Source organism: Barbus barbus, assembly GCF_936440315.1.
Source record: "Barbus barbus genome assembly, chromosome: 31".
NCBI lineage: Eukaryota > Metazoa > Chordata > Actinopteri > Cypriniformes > Cyprinidae > Barbus > Barbus barbus.
In genome coordinates this window covers 14,831,818-14,843,798 of record NC_136759.1, presented here as the reverse complement: position 1 = coordinate 14,843,798, position 11,981 = coordinate 14,831,818, and the positions used below count along the sequence as shown (strand labels likewise).

At 39.1% G+C, this 11,981-nt stretch overlaps 1 protein-coding gene across 1 annotated transcript; it reads right to left on the bottom strand.

Moving 5' to 3' along the window:
* Positions 1-12: 12 nt before the first annotated feature.
* Positions 13-11,555, bottom strand: LOC306851716 (Na(+)/H(+) exchange regulatory cofactor NHE-RF4-like; the record flags this gene model as incomplete). The annotated part of the gene is made up of 10 exons (XM_079388157.1): positions 13-45; positions 140-331; positions 1,350-1,544; positions 1,885-2,081; positions 8,922-9,126; positions 9,232-9,368; positions 10,174-10,381; positions 10,941-11,146; positions 11,238-11,302; positions 11,485-11,555. 10 exons carry the CDS (start codon positions 11,553-11,555, stop codon positions 13-15), a joined length of 1,509 nt encoding a protein of 502 aa, XP_079244283.1.
* Between the last annotated feature and the right edge of the window lie 426 nt (positions 11,556-11,981).

Here is an 11,981-nt window from a genome sequence, read left to right as displayed (position 1 = left end):
GACTATTTTAATTCATACAAAATCATCTTGTGAAGCATCTGGAACCTGAAAGACAATATTTAAATTTGAAAAATAATCCTGAAATTACAAAATGCATGTATGTGTTTGAGCAAGTCTCAAGATTGAGTCATTAACTTACAGTCTGTCTGGCGTTCCTCAGTTTTTCATATTCATGTCCCTCCATGACTAGCAGACTGAGAGGAGTTCCTCCCTCTTTTATCAACCTCACCACTTCATCAAAATACTCTTCCTCCACATTCTGTCCATTCACCTCTACAACCACATCTCCCTCACACAACCCTGCTCTCTCTCCAGCACTCCCCACCATCACCTATAGACCAGAAGGGTTACATGTGAATTACATGTGTATGTTTTTCATAGACATGGAAAAGCATTTTTAAATCTATAGCCATTTTTTCTATACAGTAGTCATCATTTGAAGTGGATCAAAAAAGTTCTAAGACAGGAACGGTTTTAGGACAACTTTGATGAAAGGTTTTGATCCACTTCAAATTTTGACTAGTATATATTATTAATATTCCTATTTTTCTCTTATATTTCTATTTTAAAAAGTTATCTATACAGAAAATATACATACTGTGATGCTATCAAAATATTATTATCTTTGTTTGAGTATACCAAACCAGCATCACTTAACCAATGGCATGAGTTTGGGGGTTGGACTGTTATTGTCTGACCAATGGCAGAGGAGGGGCGCGTTCAAGGAAACGTGTGAAAACAGTAATTATAGCAATAGAGTGCTGTACAGATGACCTATTTAAGCTAAAATCCAGAAAAGAGTTTCCTGTTTTTTTAATGTTTTTTTGGTTAAATGCCAGAAATAAGATATGTGGTTAACAGATTTTAAATAGGACTCTCAGAGACATTAAACATCCTCATGCCGAACAGGAGAAGTCATCTACTTATTAGTCTGCTTTTACAGCCTTGTTGTTCTTATAATCACACTCTTGCAAATTATTTTCACCTGAAGTTTCAGGGAAAATGTATTTTAAAATAAAGACAGAAAGAGCAGTCAAAAATGCAATGGTCGTGACACTTACATCACGTGACCATGTTTGTTTATAACCTATATTTACCTTTTTAATTCTGGTGTGGTTGTTAAGCTTCAAAAGTTGTTCATTTGTGAAGATTATCAAGATAAACATAATAATTACAGACTTTTGTTGGTTACACAGCTTTTCTTCTGCAATAAGGAAGAAGGAACCATGGTGATACTAACTTCTGGGGTGGCCTGTACTAGAAATATATAATCACTGCCGCACTCTGTTCCATTTAAGTACATTTAAGGCATTTAGAAAATGCTTTTTAAATATAAATGCTTACAGTACCTGACCAATATACATCCCAGACTTATTCTGAACACAGCCTAGTTTGAAGCCAAATCCCGCAACCTCCTTGTGAAGCACACAAAGTCGAGAATGCGATGGATTTTGATGTCCCTCTTGATGTGGTGAAAGATGTTTAGGAAACTGTTCCTTTTTTGGAATATGTTCTTCATAGAACAGCAATGGAGAAATACCCAGCTGAAGTGGATCAAATAACAGACACTCTCTCAGTGGTAAATCCAAGCAAATACAACAAGAATAGTGATTCCCTATGTTATCTAGGTCACAGCGACCCCACCCATTCCCTGGGGTCCATTGTCTATTGCAAGCAGTAGATTAATTTAATTTTTAAAACACATTTTTTGGTGTGTACTATAAGAATTAGGAGCTTGAGTGTAGGCCCTTGGTTAGCCCTAAGGGTCAAATGTCTTCAGTCAGTGGAAAAATATGTTGATTTAGCAGCTGTTGGCAAGCTGAATGTTATGGCTTCTCTTTTCTGTATGAGCATTTGCGTGTGAAAGCATGTGCATGTAAGCACCTGTGTGTAATAGTCTCTGCCAGGAATGGAGATGCTGGTTAGGGTGACCTGCTGGCCGCTTTGCCGTATTTTGCTGACGACGGCCTCATGCTCTGCATCCTCCACCTGCTCCCCGTTTACCGCTAGCACAACCTCCCCGTCCTCCATTCCTGCAGTCTCAGCTGGGCTGCAGGGGTCGATCTCTCGTAATACATGAGCTATAGAGCAAACATATCACAAAGTGATGGAAATATACTTTACAGTATGCTGAAATAATGTCTACTGTGTTTTCTGATTTGTGGCACATCTAAAAGCATTTACTAAAATCTGTGATGCCATGGACCCCCATAATCCCTTTGCGAAGGACACTTTTTCCTAAAGCAGCTATATATCTTGTATTTTATTTTATTTTTTATTTTATATTTCAAATAAAGACCTGTTTATATTTTAAATAGAGACCTATTTATATTATGAAAAATATATGCACAGTATATAAATAAAAATAAAATGTGTCAAATTTTTTCTGGCTAACAGCACCAGCTACCCGGACGGCGCGCTCTGCGCATTCTATGATGCAAGTCTGAACACCGCGTGCAGAGCGTTGTCGTCTGAAGATGGTGTGGACAGTGAGTGTGCGGAGTGGAGCTCCGCCCCCTGCATCGTGGCTGAGGGTGAGCTGATTATACAGCTGGGGCTACTGGACATGGAGGGGGATCTGATAGACTGGGAGACTGATCTGGAGATCGAACCGCCCCCTCTCCTCTCTCCAGCGTCCCTGCTGGTTCCGTCCAGTCCTCCTTCGTCTCTGGTTCCCTTGTTCAGCCCTGACGGGCTCTCAATTCTCCAGTGCCGGCTCTTCGAAAATGCCCTCCAGTGCACGCTCCTCGAAAGCATCCTCCTGAGCCCGCGCCTCCAGAGCGCCCTCCAGTGTTGGCTCCCGTTCCTGAGGTCAGCCCTGGTAGTCTGGAGGCTCTCAAATGCCCACCTTCCCACCCACTCCTGCCTCCTCCACCGCTGTCGTCTGGCAGCCCCTCTGCTCGCCCTCAGCCCACCATCTATGCGGTGCGAGCTCGGCGGAACTCCCATCCTCCAGCGTCGCCGTGGTCGGAGTTTCCCTCGATCCCGCCTCTGAGGCCCGGACTCCTACTCGGCCCATTGACCCGTCAGCGCCACCATGGCTCCTAGCTCCCTCCTCTCCATCGTGGTCCATCTGTCCACTGGCTCTGCCGGGTTCCCTCGTCCCTCCGGCTCTGCCTTGGTCTGGCGTCGACCATCCTGCGGCTCGGGACTCCACTCCTCCGGCTGCGCCTTGTCCCTTCGTCCCTATGGCTCCGTCAGGCTCCTTCATCCCCTTGGCTCCTCCTCAGTCCTCTGTCGCTCCGGCCCCACTGTGGCCATCTGGATCCCCATCTCCGCCTTGGTCGCTGACGCCATCTGCTCCGCCTTGGTCCCCCGGATCCTTCACGTCGCCCTTGCTCTTCGGCTCTCCGTCTCTGCCTCCGGGTTCCTCCTCCATCTGCTCCGCCGCCATTGGTCGGCCCCCTGGAGTCGCGGCCATTCCTCCTCCCTCCGTCAGCTCCACCGTGGGCCACCGCCATGGCTGCGGCCTGGGTCCAGCTGTGCTCTTCCTGCTCCAGGTCCCCCCTGGCTCCTCCCTCCTTCGTCGCCTCCCTGGTCTCTGTCTGCCGGCCCCCTCCCAGGTGTCCGTCCTCCTCCTGAGCCTCCTCCTTAGTTCCCACCCGCCCCTCCCCTTTGGATGTTTCTACGGTGCGAGGATGCACCTTCCGGGAGGGGGCGTTATGTCAGGATCATGGATTGTTTTTGTTGGGGGTTTTTTTGCTCCCCATATGTTCCATGACCCAGTTTCTCCCTCATGTTGATTGTTAATTTAATTCCAGGTGTGTCTCGTCTTCATCCCTAATTATCCTGTGTTTAAAAGCCCCAGTCCTTAAGTTAGTGTTTGTCGGTTCTTGAACGTCATCCCATGTGTTCCTGTGTCTCCTATGTTCCCCACTGGATTATTAAAGATTCCTGTTTGTGAATTCCTCGTTCTGTGTTTCCTTGCTTCCTGGTAAAGTGTGACATCTGGTAATGTTAATTCATTAATCAAAATTAAAATTATTTAATATTACATTTTCTTATATTTATACAATTTATATTTAACAATAATATGAAATGCATATTATAACATTTATAGTGTTCATTTTTATTTATACTAAAAACATTTAAAATATTATATTTTTTATTTTATATCAAATACTTATTTATGTTTAACAGTTTTCTCAAAGAGAACAATATTATTTTCCCTGCACTAAAGAACAATATTAGTTTAGTATTTTTTTTATATGCTATTATAGTTTTTATTTAGTTTATAATATTTTGAAATGGCTTTTATTTTTATATTCTCGTTTTCCTTTTTTTAAATTCATCATTTTCTTTTTTATACATTGAATTCATTTTTAATTTTATGATATTTGTGTTGTGTTTTTGACATTTCTAGTAGTTTTATTTGTAATATTACTAGGGGTGTCCCCGAATAGTCGACGATTCGATGCTTCGATAGGAGGACCCTGATTCGACTCCTGGGCTGCGTTCAGCCCCGAAAAAACGGTGCAAAACGGAGCCTGATAAAATCGATATAAATAAATTTTTAATACTGCAAAATACGCTCGATATTACAGTCACTGCTGTCCAGAATAAAAGAGAACATCCCAATGGAGTGAAGGGATTTGTGGAAACTGGTTCCTAATTATTGTGATCCAACATTTGCCTCGCATTTCAGGATGAAAAGAAATTTCAGGTGAAGGATAATCCACTTCTTACCTCCAAGACTGTGTTATGATCTATATGACCTTATTATTTTTATTGTAAGTATTAGGCTTATCATTATTGCTGATCACTGTTGTTGTGCTATGATATTGTAATATTTACCATAATATAATCAGAGGAGCATAGAAAAGTTTATGAAAGTGTCACTCCACAATACAATAGCTAAATATATAAATATGTATAGTATTTTTATGTTACATTAATCAGTGTCTAGCACACCTTCTTAAGGAAAGGATATGGACCAGAAGACATTGCAATTACTACATATTTAGACAGACTTAAAGAAGTTCCATATCTATACTTGTGCTCTTATTATTTCAGTTATTTTGCCTTTAATGTAAATAAACATGAGCAAACAATATACTTGCTCTTGTGAATTTATTTTGATGTTAATTACATTTACTTGCAAATTCATCATCATGTTGATATGCTGTTACTATAAAACTCTTATGACAAACATGTCTTCTAATATCTTCAATTGTTGCGTATATCGAGCTGCAGCGGACACATTTGGGGGCTGACATTTTTGACACACCCACCAAACAAGAGAGAACGTATCTCACACCACGTTGCACACAGTTTTTTAATTTTTTTTATTGAATGCATGGAAAAACAATAACAATAGTTATCGTCAAATCACAACAACAGTCCAGGGTTATTCAGTCCAAAGGAAGTGCCAAGTCCTCCAACAAAGCCACTGCTCTTATCGCTTTCAAGTTCGTAGAGAATTCAACAGATTTAAAATACATTTTCATTTCAAGTTTGAATCTTACAAAAAGAGGTTTGTGTTTTGAAAATTTACATTTATGAATATGATATTTAGCTTACATAAAAATAAGGTTTATGAAATAAGTATCACCTTTTTTCACATTCATGAAAGCCAAAAATGACATTTCTACAAGTAAACTCAAAATCAGGATTCACATAACATTTGATGAAGTCAAGAATGTCACACCAAAATGATGTTGTGTAAGAGCAATTCCAGAATAAATTTAAAGATGTTTCATTGTTTTCTAAACAGAAAGAACAGTTGGTATTAATATCCTTCTTAAGTCTTTTAAGAGAGCACTTATCTGGGTAAATTCTATGAATCCACTTAAATGCAATTTCTCTCTTTTTGTTAGTAATTAAATATTTGTGAGGTAATGACCAAACTTTCTTTCAGGGAATATCACTTATTAAACCATTCCCATAAGAGATTACATAAGGCACAGAAATAAACTCCATCTGAAACAAAATTAAGAGCCCAAAGTAAAAGTAAATAATTAACAAAACAAAAAAATATATAAAAATAAATAAAATAAAAATATATCAAATATTATATAAAAAATAAATAGATAAAAAAACAACACATAAGTAAAAAAAATTTTTTTTAAATTCTTACATTTATCAAGCTAATCACTTCGAAGAAACAGTTGCTTGTTGAATTTGTCAGCCACAGGAGAGATCTTGCATCCTTTTCTTTCTGTGAAAGATCCTCGAAGATCTTGATCTTCTTTTCCCTGAGAAGGACGGACGTTTTGGCATCTCTCCAAACTTTGTCCCGCTGGGACCGCAACGAAAATAAGACAATTATGCGACGAGAGGATCTTTCCGCAGCAGAACGAGGTACCAGCCTATGAGCGATGTCAACTCCACAGGGCAGATCTGCAGCGATGCTCGGGGAGACCTAGTCTCGCATAGCCAGACCTTCAGACTGACGGCTAAAGGTCTGGAATAGATGGTCGCTTTCATTGGCCAAAGCCCGCCCATGAGGCCGTTTGACCGACATGCCAAACAACCAATCACAGTTCGTTTCATTTGGCGTCACGTTTCGGGGCGTGGAAATGTCGCCACAATAACAGACAGTGTGTGAAACTCTCGGATGTATTTAAAAGATTATATGACGCGAACTTTAAATATTTCACATACTTTTGAAAACCCAGCGTTTAGTTGACCCTGATAAGCGTTTGTCGTCACAGTTGTAAACACGACGGCTTTCTTCTTTCGTGAGTGGGTTTGGCGCCATGGCATCTTTGTTTCCCGGCGGACCGAAAATAAACGTGACACTCGTGTCTCCCGGAAATCCGGTTTAATTCAACCAGTCAAATGACGACTTCGACATTCCTGAAGTGTTTCCAGAAAAGTGTTCCATATGCATCAGACGTTTAGACAACGGTCCATGGGCGTGATGTCTGAGGCCGAGACTAGGGGAGACCTGGCTGAAGAGGTCAATGATCATCTGCTTTACGTTGTCTCCTGCTTTCTCTGGAATACCAGCGACGCGAAGATCCCATCTTCTCTTGTATGCATCCAGACCATTATACTTATCATGAAGTTGGACGTTGTCTTTCTCCAATCTTACGATTTTCTTTTCCAGTTCCTCAGTTGACTGTTGGACTGAAGGACTGTTGAAACTCAGTTTACTTTTTTTGCAGGGTTCGGTTCAGGTGTATCGGGTAAAGACTCAGACTGTCCAACAACTGCATCCAATTCAGCGTCTAGAGTTCTCCTTGCATAGTTGTGCATAGCAAGGAGAGTTTCTTCTTTTTCCTCCATATTCACAACATTTTATAGCAAAAGCATGTGGATTATTGTTAATAGTGACTAGCTGGCAAAATCTCAGTAGAGATCAAATAACAAAAAAAATTATAATAATTAAAGGAGGCTGCTTAACTCATAATATAAACTGTATCTTCCAGAAAACCCGGGATCTGAGCAAAGTTTTTAAGAGCTCTAGCAAACCTGTCTTGCTAAGATGCCATTTTCCTTGTTGAACACCGTTTCCAGGAAACATGTAGTTCAACCCGGAAACCGCAGTAGCCTACTTGAAACGTTGGGCACCGGTGTGAGCCTGAACGTGCCCCCAGTCTCACGGTCGGGTGTTATGATCATGCCATTTTGGCTAAATGGGGGTGCTCAAATCTTTGATTTCACACAAAACTACCAGTTTTCTCCCAATAAGTTAATATAAAGCCTATTAAAATAATGCTGCAAATAAGAATCTGAAAAGAAAGAAGCTTAAAATAAATATTTTAACGTGCGTGAATAAATCCAACCACCCATATAGATTCAAGTTTCATCTTCCACGTGACAGACAGAGGAGCATCTCGGCACAGGGATTTATATCTTAACAAGACTCAAATTCACACAGGCAGAGTGAAAGACTGGATTTTTTTTCGATCAGGAAGGGAACTTACCGATTTCAAAACATTTCAGCTGGTTTATATGTATATTGTGTATATATTATTTATCTAAGATGCATTTGATTGAGTTGTGCTGCTGGAAAGCATCTCTTCAGCGCGCGCAGGACAAACAATAATGAATTCAGAATATTAATAACTATGACTGGGACTGTTGCATAACATTATAGCGAGAACACTATTATAATAAAACGCTGTGAAGTTTTAGAGTTTAGCTGCCGTGTTGAGTGAAGAACACGTCCACAAAAGGAGTTCATTCAGAGCCATGCAGACACGTTCACTTATGCATTCGGGGAATTTTGTGCAGATAGCCTATAAGCCGTAATATAACATTATGTTGTATAAATAACGAAGCGTATTCTATATGAGATAAATGATGAGTTAAATCCCATTGATTTAAAACCTGCTATCATATGCTTCATTCTACTGGACATCTTCAGCGCGCGCAGCTCAAAACCGAAATACAGAACATTAATAACTTACCTGTCATATACATAACGTTATAATGAGAGCACTATTGTAAAAAAAATCTTGTGACTTCTTAGGGTTTGGCTGACGTTTAATGTTAACTATTTTTTAATCAAAACATAAAACATTATTTACCCCGCTTGTATCTGCGAGTCGTCCATTAAATATTTCTCTTTGTAAACATCAGTAATTATGACTGTGTCTGACTGACTCTTGGTAAAATATTTTGACCCCGCCCCCAAACATATGATTCGACTATAAGTCGAATATCGGAAAATTCCGATTCGACTATGAAAATCCTTAGTCGGGGACACCCCTAAATATTACTATTTAAGCTACATTTATTTTTATTTCGGTTTTAGTTCGTTTATTTTTTATTTATTTCCAATTTAAACTCATTTCAGTTAGTTGCCACGACAGCATCTAATCTAATACAGACAGTATTCCATCTAATATTTTATTATATTATATTATTAAAATTTTATTATATATTAGCTTTCAATAAATAAACATGTTTTAATAGTTTTAATTTTAGATAATAATAATAATAACACTGGTTAATAATCAGCGACTTCTCACCAATACGTCCGGATCGTAACTTCTCTTGCCTTAGGAGGAACCCGTATCCTTGTGATCCTTGAGTTAGGTGTAGTGTTTTTGGTCTGTAGGGTAGATTATGTGTTTTGGCAAAAGCAGGTATTATGGGTAACCCCATGCGATTATAACAAACTTCACTCCTGCTGTCAATTACCAAGACAGTCACATGGTCTTCACATTTCTTCACCTGATGGAACAAAGTGAAATATAGACGTTCTAATGTCCCCAAAAACAGAAAGCATTGGAGATTGCAATATAAGTAAGGTATTAGACACTATACAAGTGCACTTACCATTTTTGACAGTGCTGCATAGCTGAGTGCTGAAATCATAGCTCCATTGATCCAGATCAGCCTGTCTCCATTCTGGACTCCTGCTTTCTCAGCTGGACCATCAGTCACTGGGCTGAGACGATAACGGCCTCGCTCACCTATACTCTCACATACAGTATTGAATAAAATGAACCAGAACTGTCCACAATGATCCATGTATGCATACACTATGATTAAATATTCCCTGAAGTTGTGCATCAACTATACTGATTTCCTCTGTCCTGGGAGTGTACTACTTTATTCTGTAGTGAATGTGTGTGGTCCCCAACAAAGGACTCATGAACAACAATCACAAAACAGAAAGACAGTCGTGGATCACCCAGGAAATGACACACAGTATTAAGATTCAAGGGTGTGTAAACTTTTGAGCGGGACATTTTTATAAATTCAGTTATTATATTTATTATATTTTATGATGTATAATGGAAATGTATAATGAAAAATACAATATAATTTAAAGTTATTACACCTCCAGATGTGTACATATCTTACTTGTGACATTAAGTATCTGTTCATGAATACTTCTATGATACATCAGCTTTTTTTTTTTTTTTTGGTTTCAGTTTCGATTACAAAATTTATTGTTGAAAACGAAACAGCCAAATGTGGACAGTAAAGCTGTTGCTGATACAGACAGTAAAATGTGGTGTTGCCAAAGACATTTTATTTGGAACATTTATATTTCTAAAAGGCAATTCTTTTCAAAATACTTTTTGGGCTTATTATGTGTTTTTATATATAATATATGCTCTGATATTTGCCCTATATTGATATATGTCCTCTTCTGTGAAAAGTCTTGATAAACTACAACTTATGTGAATAATAAACTAGTCTTTTTAATTTAATAAATGTAAAAATGGCATCATTCTTAGCTTCAAACATATGTTTAGAAAGGAGCAGTACCTTCAGTTGCAATGATGCTGACGCCCAAGCCGCTGCCAGGCTCTTTAGTGATGTAACACAACCGTGGGCGAGAACAGCCTTCTATGGGACGGTAAGCGCTGGCAAGCAACATGAGGTCTCTTCCCTCTGAAACCGCAAACTCATAATCTTGAGCACTCAGCACTAACAGATATAGCTTCAGCCCAGACGCCTGCACCTTCAGCACCACCTGAAAACAAGGCACAGGTTACACACCTACAAGACTAAATATAATGCACAGTAAGGTATACTGGTAACACAATGCATTAACTGAGCATGAGCGATACATTTGTTAAATATTTATTCATCTTTGCTAATATTACTAAAAATACAACTGTTCGTTGTTAATGTTAGCTCAGTTCCATTAAAGAATATCTACAGATATAGCTAATGAATTCATAGTCAGTTCATGTTAATGCACAATATCTGGGATACTTGTTTCTCATAGTTCAATCGCATCACGTATCAGCAAGTCCTGTATTTTCTAATATTCATTGGCGGTATTTTGTAGCCATTGTATATAGACACAAAAAACAGACATTTCTCAAAATTGCATCTTTTGTTTTTGACACAAGAAAGGTCAAATATGTGCTACATACAACATGATGTTTAGTAAATATGAGAGAATTTTTGGGTGAACGATCCCTTTAATGCTTTGCATCTACTTGGCAATATCATTTGTATTCCAGTGTCCGTGTTTAATTCCCAGAATACAAAGGTCTCATGCTTGCATAAGGAAGTGCTCTTACATTCGAGTGCTCCTTGTCATCCACAAAGTCCTCATTGACCTCCAAAATACGGTCCCCATTCTTCAGCCCACCCCGTTCTGCGCTGCTCAAAGGCTCCACTTGGCGCACCAAATGTCCTCTGCAGCCAGCGTCCTTACTCAGGTAGAAGCCGAAGCCCTGACCCTCCTCCCGCTTCAGAACACACATCCGCGGATGCACATCAGGCTCTGGAGACAATACATTCAGTATTCATATGTAGTCTTTATTTCTTTCAATCATTAATGATATATCAGTCCCTGATTGGATGAAAATGATTACCTGTGTCATCAGAGATCACTAAAGCTGGGTTGTCAATCCCTTCTTTTGGGTTGAAGGTGAACTTCCTGTGAAAAACATTTGCACTTTGCTGTACATATATGTTTTTATGTAAACAAACCCAAAATAAGATAATATTTGGGCTATTTTAAGTAAACCAGATTGCTTATGCAGAATCATTAGAGTGCACAAGTAGGATAATCAATCAGAGGTCAAAAGGTCACAATTAAAGAGCATGCTGAAGACTTACTTTGGTAACTCTGGGGTATCTGCTGGTTCTGTGATAGTAAACAATTCAAAAGTATTAAGAAGGTGATCCATATCTACTCAGAAATATCAGAAGTGATGCAAGTCTTCAGTACTGTTTAATATTAACCATTTTCTAGTGGCATGTGACTAAACCAGCAATCGCATATTTTTTTTCCAAATTTCAGAGGACAAATTGTTTTCATGAAATAATTAAATGGCAGTTACTGAGCCTTTCTGCTTAAACGTGTACAAGCTTGCCACATTATTTCAGTTTGCTCATTTCCATGGATCTAAAACCACTAAACATACAGTTCTTGGCAGGGCTTTGTCTCCAATATTTGCCTGTGAGATGCACTGCAAGGCAAAATCTACACAGGCTGCTTTAAGTTAAATTAAACACTAAAGACTTTGACTACGGAAATGTGATTAGAAATCACAAAATGCGGACAAGACTTCAGATCAGAGTTCAAAAGGAAAAGCCTCAGAGCTCCAGTGCTT